Raw genomic sequence first — 25,370 nt, forward strand, 5'->3', positions numbered from 1 at the left:
GAGTGAAATTTCCACACCCTAAATCAATTCATACGGCGATTTGAGGACTTGCACGTTAATGGTGCAAGTGCATCATGGTATATAAAATCCGCTCCGCATATATACTTTTTGTTGGAAAAATGGTGTTTTTCACCATTTTATTTAATCAATTTAAATTGGAGAATTTAAATGGATTATAAGGTGAATAAGAAATAGTCACCCAAAGATGGCTACTTGAAACATTTTGGACTTTTCACTTGTGCCTAACCTTTAGAATTCTAGAATTTGTTACAACTACATAACCTTTTGAATTCTGTAACAACAAGTTCAATGATAGTTGAGTTTTGTAACTAAAGAATGTTAAGGCTTGGCATGTTAAAGGTTGTAACATATCAAAGAATGTCAAGGATTGACATGTGAAAGGTTGTAACTCATGAATTTAGATTCATGACATTCAAGTGGTGATCACATTCCTCTATGTATAAATAGGTGACACTTCCTTTGTTCTAGACACACATTCGAAACACAAACTCGATAGTCATCTCCTCTCAAAGAGTCTTCTTTTCTCTAGTTGTAGTTGTTTTGGTGATAGATAGAAGGTACTACAAGTTCGTCGGGTGTTCTTAGTAGCAGTGCAGCTCCAAAAGCACAAGCAGTTGTTATATCCTGGGAGACAAGTGTCATCAAACCTTTTACATCGGTAGAGGAGGCATAATTTGTCTTAAGGCACACGACTCAACTTCATCACTTTCCTCTGGTCCTACACCCTACTTGATAGCACAAAACGATATTTGTGTTCTTCATTCTAAGTATTCCAAAACACTCAATTCGCTTCCAAAAATTCCATTTATCCTTCAATCATGAATGGTAACCAAAATAGTTCATAGTAATTGGTTTCATGTTCATCATCTCATTATTTATAATTATTGTTTAATTATAAATTGGTTTTATGTGAATATATATTTGCAATATCTAACCCTTTTTTGCTACAATCTTAATACAAATTATAGGTATTGCATATATTGGTGAACAATTATATTGGTGGTTGCCTAAATGAAATTGTCATTGTACCTGTTTCAGCCTCATATGGAGGAAAACCTAAGAACTTCAATGGGCTTCACTTGAAGAATGAAGATGTCAATTAAGATGTCACTAAAATAGTGATAAGAGGTGTTAAGGCATGCACCACTTGAGCTAGAAAGCACATCGAGTTCCTTGGTTGCCAAGAAGGACAAGCCAAAGATTGTTGATGAAACATCTAAAAGCTTTGTTGAGGTGAGTGTCAATATCTATCCAATTCAGAAGGGAGAGACAAATGTCTTTGCAACACTAGTGAATGATGGCAATATCCTAGAGGCTAAGATACTATTGAAGCTCAAAGGAAACATTGAAGACTTCACCTTTAAGGAGGTAGAAGTAGCAGCAGCACACAAGGTTGTGACATATTGGACAAAGGTGTTGGTGGGTCATCCATTTGAGCTACACACTTTGATTTGGGAAAGTCCCAATGATGAGTCAAGATTTGCACCATTTGTTAACTATAGTGCAAGATATGTCTACTATATAAGGGCGTTGGATGTATATCGAGGCATGTGGGAGTCATATTCAGGACGACATTATGAAATGAAATTACAGCCTGACATACATCATGGAGTCGTCATGATTAATGATGATGAGGATGTAGCAGAGCATCCAGGTCTTGAAGCAACAATTGACTTCGAGAATGAGAGTATTGCAAGCTGTGAATGGCCTCCGCTTGATCAGAACATGTCCGACGGGCATGGCAGGGAAGGAGTCAAAGATTATGACTACGGAATAGGAGACCTTGAGTTGTGGTATGACCAAGCCAAGTTTAGAAAAGGAGGTTCAGGAAATGATCTCTGAAAGGAACTAGACTTTAAATCAAGAATTGTATGTTCACTACCAGAAGAAAGGCTTTAGCCGACGAAAATAAAAAAACCAGGCTGACGAACTATTTTTTCGTCGGCGGAATTTTCATTCGTTGGCTAATTTAAATTTTCGTCGGCTAAAGTGGACCATAGCCGACGAAATTAAATTTTCGCCGGCTAAAAGAATTTTTTCGTCGGCTATAGTCTGTGAACTTTAGCCGACGACTTTAAAATTATTTAGCCGACGAAATTAAAATGTCGTCGGCTAAAGTTCCTTATATTTGCAGATCTGGACAGCAGCTCATCTGGGAAAAAAAAACGGGAGAAAAAGTTTGGGTGTTGTCGAAATCTGTCCATAATTAGTTTGTGGAGCTATATATAGGTACGTACATGTGTATATATGTTGATTTTGAGTTTTATTTGGGTTAATCGATTTTAGGTGTGAATGAGTTGATCGATTTTGAGTACGTTGGATGTGTATAATAATATATATATATATATATATGTTGATCGATTTGGTTGATGATTTGATAATATATATGAAGTTGTTGTTAATAAGTAGTAAATATATATATATGTTAATTAATTTATAATATTGTGTTGATGGTATGAAGTTGTTGATGATATGAGTTGATGATGATTTTGTGATGATGTTGATATATAATATTGTTATGTAATTATTAAGTATATATATGTGTTAATTAATTTGTTATTAATTAGTTGTAGTACGTAGAATACTAAATGAATTGAGATTTTATATATGGAATTTAATTAATAATTAGCTAGAGTTATACATATATTGTAACACCCTGACCCAAGTGTTAAAAAAAAACGAAGAAAATAAATAAGGAAATCCTAAATCGAAATAAAATCAAACAAAACAACAAAGCAGTTTTGCTACATTTGGAACCTAAATTTTATTTTGTTAATTTGCGGCTGCACCCAAAACTTGATCGGGCTGCCTACATACCCTTTTAAAGGGATCAAGCCACTCGTAGTTCAACATTTTATACTAATTCTCCACCTTCAATAACAACTGTATCGATGATACTAATCTAACCATAGTTTCAACCCTTGGAGCATTATTTTGTTCTCCATGACAATACAAATCCATAGCTCATATAACTCATGAGACTATAGTTTCATGAATGATAACAATAAACTATAATCACTCAATTCCACCCCGGAGCTTGATGCTCATCCTAACCACAACCGTTCTCCCACTAGGATTATATTAGGGGTATCATACTCTTAATCATAGTTACTACGATACTAGCTTCGCTAATTTAACGATACGAAGAATCTTACGTATCATTAATGAATCTTCAAGCTCAAGTAACCATAATGATTCCATATCCAAATATATCATTACTCATTTGACTATCACATTATTATCAGCCACATGCTCAAACAAGTTACTCTAACATATGGAACACGCCCAAGTATTCTCAATTATAATTAATCTCAACCCTACCTGCAAAAGCTTACACTAATCATATCTACCATCCTCCATACCCGAAGATATAAATGGATGCGTATAGACATAATATATATATACCACAAGTCACATAGTAATTTCCAACTCCACCATTAACAACAGCTATCTCATAAACCCGACTTCTACTTTAAGATTCCATTATATCAATTACCGTGATAATGTCATCATCAAGACATCAATTAAATAACAAACAATCACTCAATCATCCACTACTAAATGCACAACCGCCAATTTAGCAAGTATAATTATCGTTCATCCTCACCCCACTCCTAAAATTAGTGGGAAACCAGACTTAAACCCCTTCGTTAGCATAAAAGTTCTTTTTAACAATGTTCTCATGTCTAACGGTAATACTCCAATAGCCGGTTATCAATTTTTAACCGTTAATATCTCTAATCTTCGGAGAATCCGAAACCTAACCAACATTACTCCAAAAATTGCTAACTTTCCACCAATGGGCTTCTCTCATTTTTAGTAATTTAATAAGCATGAAAAACTGTCCAAAAAATGGCAGCACCGCCGCCAGCTCCGCCGGCGGCGGCGGCCGGCCAGCGGCCAAACTCTGGCCACCTCCAATCATCACCAAAATTTGACAGAACTTTCTTCTCAACATTTCGAACAACTTTCATGAACAAAGCTAAGCTCAATTCTAGATCTAAATAGTTTAATCGAATCAAAACACAATAAAGAACCCTAGAACTTCAATTATACATTCCACCCTAATAAGTTCGAATTAGACCAATTCCTTTTGAGGGATTACTCACCTTGATGAGGGCTACAAGATGAGCCAAAAATTTCGACATATGGTGGCCGGAGGAGGAAACTCCGGCAAGAGAGCAATCGGCGTCTCCGGCGAGCTTCCTCTCGTACGGCGGCGTTACACGGCCGGTCACCGGCCCAGAAAGAGAGAGGGGACGGCGGGAGTCCGGACGGGACCAGTCCGGCGATCTATCGTGGCCGGACGGCGGCAGGTGATGGTGGTGAAGCCGGCCGGTCCCGGGGAAACTCGGGAGAAAGAAGAGAGGAAGGAAAGAGAGTGGGGGGTGTGTGTTGGGCTGCTCCACACACCCCGTCCAACTTTAATACCCACACCCAAAATAAAGCCTATCAAAAATTTACCCCCAACCAACATAGTAACTTTCGTTTTTAGACCATAACTTCTTTATACGAACTCCGATTTAAGTGTGCCACATGTCTACGAGCTCGTATTAACGTTATCTACGACTTCCATGAAGGAAGTTTTCCCAAATTATCAACTTAACGAAAAGTCAACTTTCTGGGTCATTTACGGTAAAACAGTTATAAAAAACAATAATTGAAAATTTACTGTAAACTTCATAAATTCACAGAACATAGCTCGTCGCTCCGGAAAATAATCCGGGCATACCGGTGAGCTCGTATAAAAGTGTACCACGACTTCGGAGTTTTAAATCCACTATTTACTGTTTTCAGAAAAACTCAAAAACAAACTCAAGTAGTCACTATTTAAATCCCCAAGCGCGAATAAAGAAAATCAACGGAAGTTCATAACCCCAAACAATAACCTTTTAGGTACGGAGTATTACATATATATTGTGTTATATTTTCAGGATATGGATAAGAGTTGGATTTCACTTCCAAAATGAGACAAAAGATATGGTAAATGAGTTATGAGTTTTTTAGAATATACGCTGGCTAATGTTAACGGGAATACAATTTTCTATTGCCCGTGCACGAAATGTCAGTGTCGTAGCGATATGCATCGATTTGCGATTGACAGAGTATGGCAGCACCTGAAGAGTAACTGGTTTTGGGAGAAGTTCACATGTTGGTTATATCACGGTGAAACATCATCAGGGGGTCCGCATGATCATGGGCAATTTTCTGAGACGGGCAGTACGTCCAACGATCCAACAACGGCCTTCATCAACGACATGTTTTCTTATGAGAGCGGTGTATTCCCTCAAGGACAGTATATGTCTGAGCCGGTGCAGTCCTTCCCTAGAGTTGTCAACACTGCTGGTATTGACAAGTACAACAAACTGCTTGTTTTCCGACAGACCCCTGTGTACCCCGGTTGTCAGAAGACCGTTCTTGAAAGTGTGATGGACGTAATGAAGATTAAAGTTGAGACAAAATCAACCGTGAAGGCTGTTGATGATTATTTACAGTACACTGCTTCGATGCTGCCCCACGGTCATCGTCTTCCTACCACTCATCATAAGGTCCAATGTATCCTGAAAGATCTTGGGCTTTCCTACATCAAGATCCATGCATGCAAATATGACTGCGTTCTCTTCTGGGGTAAAGATCTAGAAGGGAATGACCTTGGTGGCCTTGACGCATGTCTGGTATGTCACACTGACAGGTATAAGCTGACTCCTGCAGGCACTAGGAAACCTGTGAAGGTACTTCGGTATTTCCCGTTGAGGGATATGCTGGAGCGGTTGTACATGTCTTCACATATGGCCGAAGCTATGAGATGGCACGCTGATAGGGAATTGCATGACGAAGATACCCTTATACACCCTGCTGACGGAGAGGCTTGGAAGCATATAGATAGGGAGTTTCCTCATTTTGCGTCAGATGTCCAAAATGTGAGGCTCGGGCACTCATCCGACGGGTTCAACCCTTTTGACAACATGAGTCTCCAATACAGTGTATGGCCGGTGATTTTGGTACCGTACAACCTTCCTCCATGGATGTGCATGAAGAAGGAATACAATATGTTGAGTTTGTTGATTCCGGGGCCCGGTTATCCGAGGAAGTGTCTCGATGTGTATTTGAGACCTTTGATTGAAGAGCTTAAGTTTGAGGTTCCCGAGCACCTGAAGATTATGTATTACATTGTTGATTTCTCGAAAAACTAAACTAATAAACGGTTAAATGCAGGTGTGGTTTGAGGTTCCCGAGCACCTGAAGAACAGCTGGGCAGACGTTGTGCATGGGGGAAGGTACGTTGGGCAGTTAATGAAAAAACAAATTGTATGTGATATTAATAATATTTCTAATATTTTTGTTGTATCTGTAGGTACAAGGAGTGGAAGAACGAGTTGCGGACCCACTGGACTACGCACGGGAACGCACGTTCTGGTACCCCTGCTGAGTTCCAGTACAGGGAGTACGAGTGGCGTTGGCTTCTGACATCAGAATTCAACAACCCTCGTAAACAGGTATTTAAAAAATTAATTAGTTAATTTGTCATTAAGTACGTGCGTTTTTAAATATTTTACTAATAGTTTTTTTTTCTTTGAAGGCCGTTTCCCGGGCGAACGCTCAGAACCGGCAACGCAACACAAGGAACCATCGTGCCGGTTCTAGACCGTTCGCTGTCTTCATGGACGAGGCGGCCAGGGAACATTCAGAAGTCAACCGGTATGTCTATACGTACGAGAAGGCACATCCTGACGCCCAGGAGGATATTGTAAGTCATCTTACGTTTTTAAATTTTTAATTTTACTTATACATATGTCAAAATGTTTATACATATGTCAAAATGTTAATTAATCATTTTTTTCCTATCCAATTAGGCGAAAGTGAGGGAAGCTAGTGACGAGGTGATGAGTGCTATAGTGAGGGAGACATGGCTGGACACGCAAGAGGAAAAGATGTCCGAAGCCATGTCTCGGATCGACACTTCGGATCTGAGGGTTGGGGCGAGGATCATGGGCACAGCCTTCCCACCGCGAGAAAACAACTTCTACTGCCGGGGTCTAGGAAAGAAGGGCGATGGGGTCCTGAAGACCACTCCAGGATTTCAACTAAAGGCAGCCTCGGCCAGCAGCAGGACGACTCAGCTAGAGTCGGAAGTTGAGAGACTACGGGAACAGCAAGCTGCTCAGGCTGCTGCTCATGCCGCCTAAATCGCCGACCAGAAAGCCTATACTACCGCGGTATATGCCACCCAACAGGCCCAGCAGCAGCAAATGTTCCAGTACTTGCAGGAGTTTACAGCTGCCCAGCTTCAGGGACTTCCAGCTCTGCCCATGCCTACGCCTATACCGCTACCTCAGCCGCCTCAAACTCCTCAGCAGCAGCCCCCAGAATCGGATATTGATTTAGACCATCTAGATTTTTTGTAGTTGATCAATTATATAATTTTATGTGTTTGTTGTTGGTTATATGTATGGAATTGTTTTGGTGTATTTTGCAGCTTGCTTGGAATGGTAATTTAGAACTTTCGGGTATTTTTTTTTTACTAGAATGGACTTATAGCCGACGAAAAATGCCATAATTCGTCAGCTATAGTATTTTTAATTTTTTTTTAAATTAAGGTTTAGCCGACGAATTACGGCATGTTTCGTCGACTAAACCTTTCTAAAGCCGACGAAACATACTATATTTCGTCGGCTATAGTTATTTTTTAATTTTTTTATTATACACTTTAGCCAACAAATAATTTAATGTTTCGTCGGCTAAAGTATCAGACTATGGTCGACGAAACATTAAAGATATTCGTCAGCTAAATTCTGGGACAATAGCCGACGACGTCTTCTGTCGTCGGCTAAATACTAGGACAATAGCCGACGACGTTTTCTAGTTTTGTCGGCTAAAGTCATCGCCGACGACCCTTTCCCGACGAAACTATAGATCTTAGCAGACGAATTAAGCTAACAGGCTGACGAAACTTTTTCGTCGGCTAAAGTGCTTGTCCTGGTAGTGGTTCCTAAGGTCTGTATGAGTTTATTCAGTGATGACGATTTTTGTTTTGTCTAAAAATAAAATAGTCATGGGTGGTGGATTATTTATATGACAATTGTCAAGGAAATGAATAAAAGCTAGCTTTTTCACCTATGTGCTTGAGTCTTCCATTTTATGGCATGGTAGACTAGGATATGTTAATTATGTTGCTTTGCGAAAACTAATTAACATGGATCACTTATCAAACATAAGTGTGAAACTCGGTTTGAGACAAAACTAAGAAAGATCATCTTTTAAAGAAAGAACGTTGAAAACTCCTTGATCTAATTCATAGTGATATATGTGATTTAAGATCGACGCGAACAAGAAGTGATATTTTTCATCATCTTTGTCGATAGTAATACAAACTATTCTTGTGAGCATTTGCTAGAAAACAAAGATGAGAGAATAGAGAAATAGGTTCTTTATAAAAATGAGGTTGAAAATCAACTCAACAAAATGTGGCAGCCGAAATGTGGGGAGACGCCATTTTAACGGACGGTGACCTTTTAAATAAGGTGCCCAAAAGGAAAAAGGAAAGCTCCATATGAACTATGGAAAAAAAAGGTTATGAATCTTTCCAACTAGGCTTACTCAATTAGACATAATGTCTAGGCAAGAACTATTAAGGCAATGTACTTAAGCGAGCGACGCTCCACTAAAACCTCTCCATCTTACTTGGTCGTGCTTGATTGGAATTATCGAAAGGATTGAGTAGTAATCTTTAAACAATTGATTGCATTGTCATTGGATATGCACACAATAGTACGACTTATCGTTTCATTGTGCACAAATCAGAAATCTCTGATATACATAAGGACACAATAATGGAATCGAGAAATGCATCATTTTTTGAAAATGTGTTTCCACGTAAGTCTAGAGAAGAATCAAGTCCTTCGAAACGGACACGTGAGGCAAGTACTGGAACCAACCAGGCTGCTATGAAAACAGTCAACATCAAGAAACTGTGTCTAAGGTTGAACCTAGACGAAGCTGTTTTGGCCACACCAGTAAGTCTGGGCGAGCAAAGTCACTTTTAGTTGTTGCGGGCGTGCCACCGCGCGGACGCGGAATGTAGTGGTTGTAGTAGCGGGGTGCGCTTAGCCTTTTGCTTCTAATCAAGCGACTGAGGATGGAGAGAGCACCAACTCCACCGCAGGGTTCTTCAGATTCGCCTTGCGTACTGGGCAAGGACTTACAGTAGTCCGCCTGAGCGTCACAATATCGATACTCGACGTAGGATCAAGCAGAGCTTCAATTGGGAAGGAGAGGAAAAAAGAAAGAGAAAGCTCCGGAGAGCATACGGGGAAACGAAAGGAAAGCTCCGGGGAGCATCTGAGGTTCTACTAGGTCGAGAATTGTATTGTATTTTGTAGAGTTGAGTTATTGATTTGTTGTTGTGTGTAGTTGTCGTGCTCGAACTCCTTTATATAGAATTACTTAGGGCCACAGGTATTGGCCCAAAGCATGTCAAAGACTTGTAGGAGTCTTCAACGTTGAGATTGCATCGTAGGCAGTCCTTATCAACTCTTTGTCGTTGCTCTTCTTGAAGGTAATAGAGTTGGTTTAGAATACATTCTTCTCACGGACGTATGCATGGATCACACATAGCTTAGGATGGTTGCATCCTCACTTGATTACTTCCCTCCATGCACTAATAGCAAAGTGATATGTGCAGATATATACTCATCTATATGTATATAGATAGGATAATCCTTCATGTCCAGGACTCCTAGGCGAAGTCTCTGCTCCGCATATGTATGGACTTCTAGGGAAGCCTCCTCCACCAAGCAATTAAACAGTTGACCGGTCAACTTGGATAACCCCCTTTGCAATTAAACATGTCTAAACGTGAAGTCCTTCCAGCTCGCATGTATCTCGAGCTCGCCTCATTGTTTTGCATTCCAGGCGGGGTCCGCCTCTTTTCCTTCTTTCACGCGAATTCTCTTCTTATTTCCTGGCGAGCATCTCGCCCCGCCTTATACTTCGCATGCAAATAGACTCCTTGTTGAATGCAATTAAGGATGCAGCTAGCTAGCCTTCTTATCCTTCTGTTCCGCAAACTTGATAATGAGTAATTATCAAATGAGTAAAGCTGGCTACTTGATAACTATCACGTCCAATATATATACATCCCCTGCAAACTTTGTCTGTAGCATGCGAACTCCGCACTTCCACATGCGAGCCGTATCTTATGCAATTAGAGAATCATGCAGAGCCAATGTTGTTCAGTTCTACATTTGTATGCGAACTCTCTTCCTTTGTTTCTTGGCGAAGGCATCTCGCTTCGCGGAACCGAACACAACTCAAGGAGAAGACTCCTTAATTATACATGCTTCCTTGTATCACACATCTTCTCATACATCCAACTCGCGTGATATTGCAAGCGAGGCAACCCGCTTTTAAACCCAACATTATTCGGGCTCGCCGGTGTGGACCATGAATTTAATTAACATTCACATAGACAATTACTATCCAGTAAAATATTAATTTGGGTGTAAACAGAAGCAAGAGATCGAGCAAGGACAGAAAAATCTTTTGGGTCAGATTTTTTGACCTATATGCTTGAAGGTGAACCTCGTACCTTTAAAAAGGCGGTGAACTCTATTGATAGTCGTTTGTGGAAAGAAGCTATCAAGAGTGAAATTGACTCCATTTTGCAAAATCACACTCAGGAACTAGTGGATCTTCCACCAGGTTGTAAACCTTTAAGCTCCAAGTGGATTTTCAAAAGGAAATTGAAAGCATATGGGTCAATAGACATGCACCAAAGCAGTGGCATGAGAAATTTGACGACGCTAAGATCCCCAATGGATTCAAGATCAATGAATGTGATAAATGTGTGTATGTTAAAGACACGGAAAATGGATATGTCATCTTGTGTTTGTATGACATGCTTATCGTTGGAAGCAATGAAAAGATGATCAAATCGACTAAGGATATGTTAAATTCCAGATTTAACATGAAAGATATGGGTCATGTTGATGTCATATTAGGGATTAAAATCACAAGAACATCAAATGGACTTGTATTAAGTCAATCACATTATGTGGACAATATCCTTGGAAAATTTGATAAGGATAAATTTTGAGTTGTCAGACTCTGGTAGATATGACTCTACATCTCTCAAAGGATAAAGGAGAGAGTGTTTCTCAGTTAGAGTACTCTAGAGTCATTGGAAGTCTAATGTACTTAACGAGCTGTACAAGACTAGACATACTCTGTGAACAAGCTAAGCAGATACACGAGTACTCTGTGAACAAGCTAAGCAGATACACGAGTACTCTTAGAGCTATGCATTGGCAAGCGATTGTGAGGGACTCAAGTACTTAAGGTACCCTCGAATTTATGGACTGCACTATACAAATATCCAGTTGTCCTAGAAGAATATAGTGATGCAAAATGAATATCTAACAAGATTCAAAGTACACCAGTGTTTATGTGTTTTACACTGGGAGGTGTAACAGTTTCCTAGAAATCCTCTAAACGAACAATTATAACCAGATCCACGATGGAGTATGAGTTTGTCGCATTGGACAAATGTGGGGAAGAGGCAGAATGGTTACACTAATTAATAGAGGATATTCCAAGATGGACGAAAACTTGTGCCTGTAATCATGGTTGACCTTGAGGCAAGATCAACTAGGCTGGTGTCTAGGGCCTCTAGATTTGAAACTTTCATAAATATTTTCATTAAAATTCATTAATTGGTTTGCTTTTTAGCTGCTTTTTACTATAAATAAAAATATACATTAATTATCAGAATTTATCTCCAATTGTATATACTTCTTTATATTTTTGTGAGTTCAATTTGACATTCAATTAACTTGTTAACATAAAAATGATCAACTTCCTTTCATTATGAATGTTTGGCTCTTGAATTTCAATTAATTGGTTAATAAAACTTTTCATGAAAATTAATTTTTAACTTTTACATCTAGGGCCTCGACTAATATAGGGCTGGCCCTGCCTGCAATTTGTATTCATTGTGATAATCAATCTACAATTGGCAGGGCACAGAGTAAGGTGTATAATGGTAAGTCAAGACACATTTGTCAAAGACATAATACTATCAAACAACTACTCTCTATTGGAGTTATCTCTATTGACTATGTGAAGTCTAAGGATAATATTGCGGATCTGCTAAAAAAAAGAAAAAAGAGTTAGTTGATAAATCATCGAGGGGAATGGGACTAAAACCCATGAATAAAAATCTTTATAGTGGACACCCAACCTAGTTGACTGGAGATCCCAAGATCTAGGTTCAAAAGGGACAACCAAACTGTAGAGACCATGTCGGATCACTGTGGGGATTCTCCCCATGTCCATTCCTATGATGAAAACAATGATGCCCGTAAGGAATGAGGTTAAGCGACAGCTTTTAATGATTCTTATGCGTCGGAAATCCGAGCGAAGTAATGCAGGTTACTCTTAATTAATAAGTCCGCTTCTAATGGAATTGTTTAGGGAGCAATTCTTATCAAACTCTTATAGAACCAGGCGTGTGTCCAGGGCCAAAATGGACACAAAAATGAGAACTGTAAAGTATTAGGAAGACTCCTGTGTGAGAGATGTTATCATTTACACAAATGACGAACTGTTCAAAGACATCGCGTCTACTGTCTAGTTAGTAAAGTCAGCATACTTTCACAAGGGAAGGTTCAAACGGTAAAACCTACCTATCTTAAATAGGTTTCAACTGTAGAAATCTATCACCAAGTCTATCGAGTCTTTGGTTGCCAATTTCATTCATGTGGGGAATTGTTAGAAAAATTGTGTTTTTCACCATTTTATTTAATCAATTTAAATGGATTATAAGGTGAATAAGAAATAGTTACCCAAAGATGGCTACTTGAAACATTTTGGACTTTTCACTTGTGCCTAACCTTTAGAATTCCAGAATTTGTTACAACTACATAACCCTTTGAATTCTGCAACAACAAGTTCAATGATGGTTGAGTTTTGTAACTAAAGAATGTTAAAGCTTGGCATGTTAAAGGTTGTAACATATCAAATAATGTCAAGAGTTGGCATGTGAAAGGTTGTAATTCATGACATTCAAGTGGTGATCACATTCCTCCATGTATAAATAGGTGACACTTCCTTTGTTCTAGACACACATTCGAAACACAAACTCGATAGTCATCTCCTCCTCTCAAAGAGTCATCTTTTCTCTAGTTGTAGTTATTCTGGTGATAAATAGAAGGTACTACAAGTTCGTCGGGTGTTCTTGGTAGCAGTGCAGCTCCAAAAGCACGAGCAGTCGTTGTATCCTGAGAGACAAGTGCCATCAAACCTTTTGCACCGGTAGAGGAGGCATAATTTATCTTAAGGAAAGTGTGTGAGACACACGACTCGACTTCATCACTTTCCTCTCCGAGTTGATAGCACAAAACGATATTTGTGTTCTTCGTTTTAAGTGTTTCAAAACACTCGATTCGCTTCCACAAATTCCATTTATCCTTCAATCATGAGTGGTAACCAAAATAGTTCATAGTAATTGGTTTCATGTTCATCATCTCATTATTTATAATTATTGTTTAATTATAAATTGAATTTATGTGAATATATATTTGCAATATCTAACCCCTTTTTGCTACACTTTTACCTGCCAAAACATTTAATTGTGACATAAATGAAAACATAAAACCGGTACTCCGTTCTATTGGTTCAATCACATCCACTATTCTTTCTATGATACAAAAATAATAAATGTATTGTATGGAATTTCTGTATGAAATGCCAACTTACATTAATTTTGATCGAACAAACATTTTCAAAAGTTGTATATAAAATTACCGGATTTTTCTTTAAATTTCCATCATTTTTATCGAGTATCGAAATTTCTATTTTTGGACCGTCAATACATCCTCAATATATGTTTTAGTCCTTGGTATAGAGCACACATCTCTACATAAGCGACATTTGGTATTACCCATGGACATGTATTTTAGGGAAAATATTGATACAAACAATAGAGCACGATCAACGGCGTCCAAGTGAGATTCAAGAGCTTTTTTCTTGTTTCTGGAGGTGGAAGTGGAACACCTTGTACATACTAGTTGCTAGTTACTAGTTATTGCTTTTTAGGGTTTTTTACTACTTGGCACACGAAGTTTTATTTTCTTCGTGTACATGAAGTTTATGCGGAGCGAATTCTACGTATTAAGGTGCACTTGCATCATTAACGTGCAAGTCCTCAAATCGCCGTATGCGAAGATCCAACAAAGACTAGAAACCATAAATTCCTTCCTTTTATTTTTATTTTTGATCTGATCAAATTAAACGCTCATAGTAAGAGTACCACTTATTCGACCTCATGTCCTCACATTCTGTGTTAGAAATATTTAAGACTATTTTTTTAGATTTTTATTTTGTCAACGGTATTAGAATACATACATAATAATAAGACGTGGATCATTGTATATTAGTTGCTCAATTTAGTAACATACGTTGAAGAATTTTAAGTTACGCTAGTTTTTGGCTATATAATCCTATACAATAAAATAAAGCCTTGGGAATGATCACATAAATAAAAGTAGATTAGGTTTAGAGCACTAGTTCTGCACTCGACAGCAGATTTGGAGCACAACTAGGGCACTTGGATGAGATCATCATACAATACGATAAAAGCCTTGGGAATTCAAATTTCAATATCATATCTCTATTCAATTAGAACTCTGAGTCCTCCCCTGACCCAATAATACAGATCTTGAATTATTTTAGGAAACCAACCACCGAGCCAAATTATAATCATCCAAAAAACAAAGGAAGATACAAAACAGATTCGGCCATTATTGCCAAAAGATATTTTCTAATATTTATCTTCAAGTTGCCTTTGTATGTGTGTGCAGACCAAAACCTAACAGCACGGCTGCAAATGAACCTAATGGCAAATTCCACTGTGACACGGCGTAGGCTTCCGGATTGGCATTGTTCAATCCACGAATCTGTGGCGAATTGGATTTCAATCTTGTATCAGATCAGATTTCCGATTAGGCATTGGATGAATTTAAAGCAATAAAAAACAAGGTAAATAACACAAATTTTGCAAACGAAGAGTCTATACTTCATTTCTCAAACACCATTTTTTTTCTCAGGACTGAGTACATGAAAGTAACATAGAGTGACCATTTTCATAGATCAAAATTAGAGAACCGAACCAAGAGCACACAAACCATAACCACCATAACCAAAGAGAACCAGACCCACTAACCCTAAACATAACGCATAACAACTAAACCAGTCCCTGAGCACCTATCCATCTAACTCCTCCAGCTGCCACCGTCAGAACCACGGTCACGGCCACCACCTCCATATCCACCACCACCACCACTTCCATAGCTACCACCTCCCCGGCTGTAGCCCCCACCACCACCTTCACGGCGGCCACCACCGCCATATCCTCCTCCGCCACTTCCGTAGCCTCCACCTCCACCCTCACGACGGGCACCACCGCCATATCCTCCTCCGCCTCCATAGCCACCGCCTCCCCGGCTTCCACCATAACCGCCACCGCCGCCGCCTCCACCGCTTCCGCGAGACTGAGCCTCATTGACGGTGATGTTACGGCCGTCTAGATCCTGGCCGTTCATGCCCTCAATCGCATCCCTCATGGCCTTCTCGTTGCTGAAGGTGACGAATCCAAAACCCCTGGACCTTCCGGTCTCACGGTCGTTGATGATCTGAATACAAACAAGCCAAAATCGAATCAGATCTGAGCATAAACACAAATCACGGAAATCAAAACAACAAATAATAAATCGAAAAGAAAAGGAACCGATCGATCTTCAATCTAGAAAGATGAAGATGAACGTACCCGATTTTGAGAGATAGCAAAAACACAAGAATCATAGTGACATATAGTAACAGAGAGTAGTATCATAGATCAAGTAACATAGAAACACAGATCACAGAGAGAAACACAGATCCGATCCATCCGATCTCTGCGACTAACGGACCTTCGATTCGATGATCTCGCCAAAGGGAGCGAAGGCCCTTTCGAGCGCATCGTTGTCGGTGGCCCAGGCGAGCCCTCCGACGAAGCAACGGAACTCGATCTCGGCAGAGGCCATTGCGGAATGAAACGAAAAGCTAGAGAACAGATAAGAGACTTTGAGAGGAGGAGAGTAAGAAACTGAGAGAGCACGAAGGACTGGGATCCCCGGACCCTGTTTATATAGGGGACTCAGCCTCTCAACTAGGGTTAGTTTTGGGTTTAAAATATCAAGGCTCATTGGGCCTCTTTGGTTTGGGTTGCGTTGACACGTCAGCTTGTGTTGGCTTTCGGTGCGGCGCGGGGTTAAACTCTGGTTAAGTTTTGGGGGAGGAGAGAGAGAAAAAGGAAAATGAGTGGGGATGGGTTTTTAGGTGGGGTCCGCCGATCACGTGATGGGTGCTAGGATATTTACGACCTCGAAAATATCTAAGGTGGAGTGACGGTTTTGCCCTGAGGGGGTTGTTGCCGTATCTCTCACGGGCGTCGCCGAGTTGTTGTAGAGGATAATACCGAAGGATATTTTAAAAGATGGTGACGCGATTGTACGACTGGTTAGGTTAAAGATATTCATTCGGTGATGCGTTCAAACCCATGAGCGGGCGCCACGTGGCATAGTGAAGGAGTAGTGGTGGGAATGGCAGGCGCCCTGATACCGGATCTTCATGAAATTTCTTTTCTTTTTCCTTTTTCTTTTTCTTTTTAGTAATAACAAAAATCTTTCATTCCTAGGTCAAATTATAATGCTCATGGTCGAATTCGAGCATATAAAAGAGACTAGAGCTCACGTTAAAAAAATGATAAATCAAATATAACATAGAAGTGGATGGATTATATATAATTATATATCAAGATCTTTTTGTGATTACAATCCAACACATTTCAGGTAGATAAGCTGAACGATATTAGTATAATGATAGACACAAACATAGCTATTCCCTGCTCGTCCATCTTTAATTGTGTATCCAATCGTGATGGGCCCAAATTTGGGTTCCTCGAATGGTTTCGAATGGTTTCTTACAAAATGTTTGTAGTGGTTCCTGGATCCTATGTATCGATTTCTAAAATAAAGTGGACTGATTAATGTATCAATTTCTTATGTCAGAATGAGATTGAGAGAATTTCACTTGCAAACATAAAAAATTAGTTAGGTTACACGTGAGGAGACATGTTAGAGAGAAAAGATCCCACATATGCAAGTAACAAATAAAATAAACAAAATATCACTTATAAGTATATGGATCGTACTCAACTGACCGAGATATTTTTGTGATTAAAACTCAACACCTTATTGATTGTTAAGTTGAGACTATCGGTGCAATGGTGAATCACGTGTCACGCATGTCCTCGTTAGAGATTGTGAATATATGATAGATGAGTTTCCAACTTAGTATGGCTGTATTGTGATTTAAACCTATACTAGCTGTAACATCCTGGAATTTCGGTTTTCTATTTTTAAAAGAAAAATTATTTTTCGAGTTATTTTTATTTTGATTTCTATTATTCTTCAAATTCTTTGTGGCTTTTGAAAAATTATTCAAATTTTTGGTTTGTTAAATTTTGTTTTTCGAGCTTATAGGATTAACCTAGACGTCGTTACGAGTTTGTAGGATTTTTCGGAGCATCGTTTGGACATCGGATCTATTTTTAATAATTTTTGAAAATTTAGTATTATCCGAAAATTTAATTAAAAATACAAAACCAAAGTCGGTGAGAGCTGGACCGTCCATTTGAGATCATATATTGATGCGGATCAACTTGGACTTCATTTGATCGAGCCCACTGACTTCGTCTCCACTCTCCAGTTTCTCTACATCGACGGAGCGTCGATCGTTCTCCGACGTCCGGCCGTCTCCCTGCGCAAGGCTGGTGTCCACGCCTTCGTCTCGCCGTCCCCGACCTCAAGATGCCCTTCGTTATCGATGAGGAGGTCCACTGACAGAGAATCGATGGAGAGAAACTTTTCTGGGTTCGCCGGCGAGTTCTTGATTCCGGCCACGGCGGTGAGCAAGACTGATGCTGGTAACTTGGACTTGGTCTCGTCGACGTCCCTGTGCCTTCAGCTTGCAGAGATGAGGTCCGGTGAGAGAGAATCAAAGGGAGGAAGATTTCTGAGTTTCCCGACGTTGTTCTTGGTTTTCCGGCGAGCTTCGAATTCGGTTCAGGTATCAAAGCTGGTCCATTCTTCAAGCTCTACGTGTTTATATAATTGAAATTGAGTTTTTTTGAGTTTGGAGGAAGTTGGATTTTTGGCAGTGGGTGACTGCCGTACGTGCCGCCATGCACGGCGGTGGTGGAGGTGTTTGATTCATTTCTGGTTTCGGATTTCATGTTCTCTGTATATCTGATATTCAGTTTTGATTAAGAATCGAAGGTTAGGGATTTTGGGAATTTTGAAGGTTACTGTGTTTGGTGGTTGGTGTTAGCAGTGGTGATAGCTGATGGTTGACGATTCTGGGTTTAGTTTCTATGTTTTGGATGGATTTTAACTACTGAATTGTTGTTGAAGAAAGATGTTGGATGATTGAATTATGTTGCTGGGAATTAAGGACAGTAGTGTTAGAATCATTTTGGTGTTTATACTTGTAGTTGGTTTGATAAATGGAACTAGGTACCTTGCAGTACTGTCAAAATGGAGTGGTCAATTTGATGGAAACTCCGAACTGATGGTGATGTATTGGTATTGGCAGACAAAGTGAATTGTGAAGTGCAGGAGGTTTAGTATGTTAGTTTCTTAAGTAAAAAGAAATTAATGTATTGGACTTGAAGAAGAATGTGTGCGCATGACATTTGAGAGGAAACGCAGATTAAGGCTTTGGGTGTCTATAGCAATTTGAAGGATGGAATGGAAGAATTGGACACTTGTTTTTGGGTGTCCATAATTTCAGAATTTGACTACGAAGGTCAATGGAATCGGAGGATGGTGATTTGGGTGTTCAGAGTAAATCCAGAGTTTATATTGGTGCATATATAGTTGGGATACAACTTAATGCAGTGGCATGTGATTTGGTAATTGCCAGAAAAAGTGAGCGGAATTGGAAATAAGGCAATATGGGTGTCCTTAACAATTTCGGCATAAATGTTGGCTACTTCAAAGTAAGGGTGTACGAGGATGGAATGAGAGACACGAGCTTGCAGAAGTAGAAGGATAAGGATTCCAGAAACAAGTCGCCGAGTTACTAATTTCGTTTAGCGTCAAGAACTAGCGCTCGGATTTCAGGTAGGGTCTTTCTCGGGGAACCTTTCTTTAATTTGATAATTAGAGTAAAAAATGAAATGTGTGTTTTGTGTGCCATTGAGTGATTAACTCTTGGATGTTATTGTTTTTGTTAAACGCATGTGATATCGTTGAAATATATGATCGATGTTTTCGCTTATCAGAAAAGCATGTATTGTTGATTGCATACATAATGCATTGTGAGAAATTGTTAGAAGTGAGATTGGTGATTCTGGAGATGAGAAAGAGATTGATAGAATAGATACATTTTGTGTAGTTGAGTTTCCTTATGGGGACTTCCAGTAGTTATGATCAGCCCACATGCGTAAATGAGTAGGGAATCTATGCCTTTTCGACGTATGAGTCGATAAAATGATATTATCGGGTTTCGGGACTAGGGACCATGAGGTTAACAAAAGACTAACAAAAGAGATACTGAAGTTTATATGTTACTGATTTGTTAGGTCGTATATTCGAGACATCTACACGGTATGAGACGTGTATGGACTAATTAGCCAGTAATAGAGTGGAGAGAGTGCATTAGCATTTATGCATCGATTTGATGTTATATATGGCATTAGTTGATAATTTGATTGTGCGACGTAGTTAAGTATAACCTAAGAAGGTTTAGCCCTACTGAGCGTAAGCTCACCCTTATAGATTCTTGTTTAGGTTCGTACGAGAACAAGTGTTTCTAGAAGACTAACGGTGATGTTAGTTGACGTGTACGAGAGTAAAAAAGAGTTACGGAATATTAGAAGTCAGATAGATCGTAAGGGCTCATCATTTTTATCTTTGTAATTGATTTTTGTTATTATAAATGTTTTATTTTCAATATTTTGAGAAAAGTATTTGAAATTGTTTTAGTTTCTTTTACTTTTCCCGCTCAAGCTTCGAGTTCGGCGTCAGGTGCTTAGAAACCACCAACATCAGGTCCGGGGTGTGACACTAGCCAATCTGAGGACTACTACAAACGTATGTATCCATGTCTTATTGCGATTGGACTATTGAACAGATTGGATTGGAAAAAATCACAATCTTATCCAGTGTTTGGAACAACGGCATACAAGTTGGATTAGAAATTGGATCAGTTAAAGATTTTTAGAAAAACCAGAAGCTCAACACTGTCATATATGAAAACATAAAATTATTGTTCCATATTGAATCCACCATTGACGAATAGGCCCTTCAGCAAATTCTTGAAGAACCTAGGGGTGACAACACAACCATTAAATCTGGCGACCGAATTACAATGCGATGCAATGACAATTCAAGATTTAATTTTTCATATCATTCCAACAAGATTTGTTATCTTTGTATGTAGAAGATAAAATTCCAAGGAAAACATGTCTAGCCCAAAACATAACGAGTAGTCAAATTTTATCTTCTTTTTTTGTCCACAAACTCGCTCTCTAATTTGATACTTCTAATGCAATTAACTAGCAATAATAGCACGGTCATCAAAGAACAACAAGATTTGTTATCTTTGTATGATAAGACATAAAATTCCAAGCAAAACATGTCTAGCCCAAAACATGACGAGTAGTCAGATTTTATCTTCTTCTTTTTTGTCCACAAACTCGCCCCCTGATTTGATGTTTTTAATGCAACTAACGAGCAATAATAGCATGGTCATCAAAGAAGACCACGTGGATTATTTAGACCTAAAGTATCGTACCACGTGGATTAGTGGATAACCACAATCCTTGGGTAATCAGCAATAAGTCATTAATGCAAACAAAGAAAAAGAAAAATAAAATTAAGGGAAATGCTACTCTAAGGCACCAAGCCTTAACAATGCTCTGTCTCAGTTTGCACCAAAACATAATCAATACTACATGTTTAGTAATGACTGTTTACAATGAGTAGAATTTGTCATCGAGATTAGTATTTGATACCTAATTAACTGAAATAAAAATGCAACAACTAATTATAAATAAAATATAGGAAATGAAAACAACTAAATGGGAATTTCGGGAGCAAAGGTGGTTCCTTCACCCGAATCTTATGTGCTGGAAGCTATCTAATGTATATGCTAATTTCGTATTTTGGTGGCCGGTAGTCGTATCCAAGGCAGTTCAAGGCTCAAGAACCATATATTTATGTGCCGGTTCAAGGGTCACACTAACTCAATTAGAGAGAGAGAGAGAGAGAGAGAGAGAGAGAGAGAGAGAGAGAGCACGTAAGAAGAACCCCTTTTAACTCTTCGGATAAATCTTTTCTAGCCAAAAATAAGTTCTGAACCCTCCCACTCTTCTTTCAAGCCACGAATCTCGCTAACTTCTAATTTGATAATTTTCAAAATAAAATTTGAAATTAGTAACAAATACTCGGGCTATTACACTAGGTCCCAAACACAATCAGTCTAAGTCAAGGACATAAGGGAAAGTGACATGGACCAAAAAGCCCTAAGGCCTAATCCATCCTCACAATCTTGTTCCATGAACCTAGTCTAATTCTTACTGGAACCCTAATGAAGCCGCTGGAGTCAGTACCTCACCAACCTTAGTTTGGTGGCCTTCCCGGGTGTGACCTTTCACTGATCAAATCGAGGACCAAGTCCACCTTTCGCCGCAAAATGACCTGCATCGACAAAGTACCACCTTCACAGCGGCTAGGCCGGTGTCGTGCCTCCGAAAGCTGCTGTCTCCTCAACTAACACCACCTGGAATCCTAACCACAACTCTGATCACAGGCTATCCAAGGACAGAACACCACTCGAATTTGACAAACCCACTCCTAACCAGAAAGAAGTCACCACACCCGATCGCCTTACCGAGATGAGACGCCGCCTGAGTAGCAATGCCGGCCCTATATCAGCGGAGGCCCTAGACGTAAAAATAAAAATGAATTTTTATAGAATTTTTTATTAGCCAATCAATTAAAATTTAAAACCTAAGCATTTATAATGGAAGGAATAACACACATGGAAAGGGTTCGAGTCATGTCCTCGTGAACAAAATCAATGTATGTGTACACTGTACTGTGTAGACACACTGTCACACATGATAATGGGGATCATGAAGACATATGATGCATATCATGTATGCGGGTACATTGGTGAATATGGAGTTATGATGACTGTATGCAGGGCCGATCCTGTATCAGTGGAGGCCCTAGACGTAAAAATAAAAAATAAATTTTTATAGAATTTTTTATTAGCCAATAAATTAAAATTTAAAACCTAAGCATTTCTAATTGAAGGAAGTTAATCATTTTATGCTAACAAGTTAATTAGGAAAATCAAATATCAAATTGAATTTGACAAAATAGAAAGAAATATATATCTAAATTGTAATTTGAACTTGTCAAATCTGATACTTGAAGTATTTTCATAAATAATTGAAAAAATTAGTAAAAACAATTGAAAATGAATCTTATAATTAATTTTAACAAAAATGATATGGAAAGAATAAAGTTTTAGAGGCCCCTCAATTACTAGAGGCCCTAGACACAAGCCTAGCAGCTCTTGCCTCAAGGCCGGCCATGCTGAGTAGCCCGACAGTCAGATCGAACCGCCGCCCTGCACCAAAACCTGATGCGCGGCTCCGTCTTTTGTGGAGCGCCTTAAAAAAACTACTGAAAACTTGTTGGTACATTTTAAAAAAAATTCATTCATTCATAATTTATCATTTAATTGCAGATTGTAATTTCTTTGTTATTACTTTTTCTTTTTTTTAATTTGTCCTTTCATAAGAAAAAATATACATAAATGACTAAACTAAGGCAGTTTCCTCAAAAAAAAAAAAAAAATGAGGCAGTGGTATGAGGCCAGTAACGTCTCTCTATTTCTCTCGTTTCAATTTTGAATTCTAACTTTCTAAGATTGGCTCTCTCTTTCTCTCTCTCTCTGATTCAATTTTTGAAATGCAAAATTGTTTGGGTCATCTAGATCCGCTCCCAGATGCGGCCAACCACCACCGCTGTTGTTCACCGCCACAAGGTAAAATCCTCAAGCGTTCCCTTTTCTTTTCTCTTTCGTTTGATTCTTCTCAGTTTCGGTAATCGTCTTTTTCAATTCAATTGAATCTCACAATAAGGATCTGTGAATCTCTTCGGTTTCGCTTCTTGGTTTTTGATTCTGTTTCTCCTTGTTTCAGTTTCAGATATACTCGCGGCGGCTGCGGCGGGTTTGGGATGTTCAATGGACCCGATTTGGCCCTTCTATTTGTGTCGGTGGATATACAAGGTATGATGAAAAAGAAAAAACCCTAGATTAATATGAGATTGGCAAGCGTGAAATTTCAATTCAAAATATTGGTGCTCCCTCTTTTCTTTGGGGTTGAGGAACCATTTTTGGTGGGTTTCATGCTGGAATTCTGAGGGGTTTCTTCTTTTTCATCATTCCCATGATTATTGTTACAAAGTAAGAATTGGGTCGAGGTTGCCATTTGATTATTTTGATCCCACTGAAATAAGGGTATCTGAAAGTTTCAGAAAGACTAGTCGGAATTGGTCCCTAAAAAGGATAAGGATGCCTAGCTCTGAGATAAAAGCATTGTTGGGGGATACTATTGAAATTGTTGCCTTGTCGGTTTATGATGCGAAGCTTGAGGTTCCAACAAACAAGCCAGTGAGGCAATACTGTTGGAGAGACTTATGAGATTTGTTGCCTTGTGAGGATTTGCTAATACGATTGTTGCCACTTTCAATTGATTTTGCCCTGCTTGCTGTTTCAATAAGTAACTCATTGTTGCCTTACAAAATTGGACTCAGTGGCATTTACTGTTGGTCTTAGTGCTTCTTCCCACTTTTGAGCCATTAAGTTATGGAAGGATATGCATGGTTCTGCAATAAGTTGTGTGTCCAGTGATATATTTATTTCAGTTGCATTACGTTCTCTGAATTATTTCTATTGGGTCATTGACTGATGCAAAGAAGGGAATTGTGGTCAGCATGCTTTGTCACATCTTTTATGGTTTATTTGGAGTTCAAGGAACAAGATTAAATATGATGGCTTTAGGTTGGATATGGCACATGCATGTTCTCTCATTTCAGGCCATACTATTTCATCAAGTTAGCTATCCATTGAGGAGACTCTTTGATACAAAATCGGTGTTAACAGTCAAATGTATGTATCTGGTCTCTTTGTTGGTTTAGTAATTGGTGACCCTTATCTCCTTTCTCAGTGCCCATTGTTTAATTGCTGGATGATCTCCTGAGTAAATTTGATGATTGGCAGACATATACTTAGCTTGTGATCAGTGATCACAAATGTCGGATATTTACTTGGTGAGTCTGAGTGAACTCTAGTATGAAGCAATTTCAGCTCTGCTAATTTGTTGAGAAAAGAGGGATTTATTAGATAGATTGTATTGACTATTGAGTACACATTCTATTGGTCTCGTCAATCACGAGTTCTTTGAATTAATGTTTGCAGAACTCTGCAAGTCTGCATTTTGGATCCACTATGTTAAACTTAGCGAGGTCTTTCTTGGGGTCAAACAATGAAGAATTTGTAACCATGAAGGTGGAGTGGATGGGATTCCACTGTGAGAAGATTGGTATCTTGCGTCACCAACTCAGCAACTCTACTGTAGAATTAAAGGCAATCTTGCTTAGCCGAGTTCCTAGTTTAGTTCCGAGGTTGGCAGTGAGTGGTGCAACTGTGTAATTGAACTGTGTTGGCTGGCTGTCAGGAAAATCGGTAGAAAATACCCCCGTGATGTTGAAGTAATGAGCTTGAAGCAGTCCAACTTGGGGCATCATGAAAGTGATGTTGTTCAAAGAAGCAGCGAGATGTGTTAAGATGTCTATCCACTTCAAGAGGTACATTTTCCGGGTACTTTACTGTGTCTAGTCTTCTCAGCTTCCCGTTGTAACTCAGCACAAATGCTGTGGCATTGAGTGCTGGAAGTTGGGAAGGACTGGCAGAACAGAATTGGGTGCCTTTATATTGTAGGATTGCAGTGGCAGTTTTGTTGTTTATGGAAAGAGGTGCATCCATGAATGACCTTGTAGCCATGAAATATCTACTGGGGACTTGGTTTGCCTGCACATGAAGGTGTGGCCTGGTGCTATTAGTATTGCCTGAGACGTAAATGGTTTGGTATATACTGCATCAATCTCTACCACTGTCAAGTTGTGGCCAGCTATGTCAAAGAATAGCTCGTCATTGACTGCAGCACTGAC

General features: G+C 39.1%; 2 protein-coding genes across 3 annotated transcripts; one reads left to right on the forward strand and one right to left on the reverse strand.

The window, feature by feature from the left end:
• Nucleotides 1-15,076: 15,076 nt before the first annotated feature.
• Nucleotides 15,077-16,174, reverse strand: LOC101299909. 2 transcript variants are annotated; one of them, XM_004289626.1, is made up of 2 exons: nt 15,845-16,174; nt 15,077-15,710 (listed from the first exon to the last, which is right to left on the reverse strand). In XM_004289626.1, the coding sequence occupies exons 1-2, from the start codon at nt 15,908-15,910 to the stop codon at nt 15,291-15,293; spliced, it is 486 nt and encodes a 161-aa protein (XP_004289674.1). In that variant the 5' UTR covers nt 15,911-16,174; the 3' UTR covers nt 15,077-15,290. The 2 variants fall into 2 exon arrangements, with proteins under 2 accessions (XP_004289674.1, XP_004289673.1); XM_004289625.1 differs by having other exon boundaries at nt 15,987-16,168.
• Nucleotides 16,175-17,798: 1,624 nt separating this feature from the next.
• LOC101301751 lies at nt 17,799-24,986 on the forward strand. Its single transcript, XM_004291988.1, has 5 exons — nt 17,799-18,186; nt 20,130-20,213; nt 23,131-23,181; nt 23,339-23,427; nt 24,878-24,986. Exons 1-5 carry the CDS (start codon nt 17,944-17,946, stop codon nt 24,984-24,986), a joined length of 576 nt encoding a protein of 191 aa, XP_004292036.1. The 5' UTR covers nt 17,799-17,943.
• Nucleotides 24,987-25,370: the final 384 nt, after the last annotated feature.

This window comes from Fragaria vesca, linkage group LG2 (genome assembly GCF_000184155.1).
Source record: "Fragaria vesca subsp. vesca linkage group LG2, FraVesHawaii_1.0, whole genome shotgun sequence".
Lineage (NCBI taxonomy): Eukaryota > Viridiplantae > Streptophyta > Magnoliopsida > Rosales > Rosaceae > Fragaria > Fragaria vesca.

Excerpts from the sequence above, each read along its gene's own strand:
- LOC101301751 (XM_004291988.1), top strand. The coding sequence starts at position 17,944 with ATGAGGAGGTCCACTGACAGAGAATCGATGGAGAGAAACTTTTCTGGG. Across the intron at positions 18,187-20,129 it reads GAGCTTCGAATTCGGTTCAG|CTTCGAGTTCGGCGTCAGGT; the intron begins GTATCAAAGCTG and ends TTCCCGCTCAAG. Across the intron at positions 23,182-23,338 it reads CTGTTGTTCACCGCCACAAG|TTTCAGATATACTCGCGGCG; the intron begins GTAAAATCCTCA and ends TCCTTGTTTCAG.
- LOC101299909 (XM_004289625.1), bottom strand. The coding sequence starts at position 16,100 with ATGGCCTCTGCCGAGATCGAGTTCCGTTGCTTCGTCGGAGGGCTCGCC. Across the intron at positions 15,711-15,986 it reads GCGAGATCATCGAATCGAAG|ATCATCAACGACCGTGAGAC; the intron begins GTCCGTTAGTCG and ends GTTTGTATTCAG.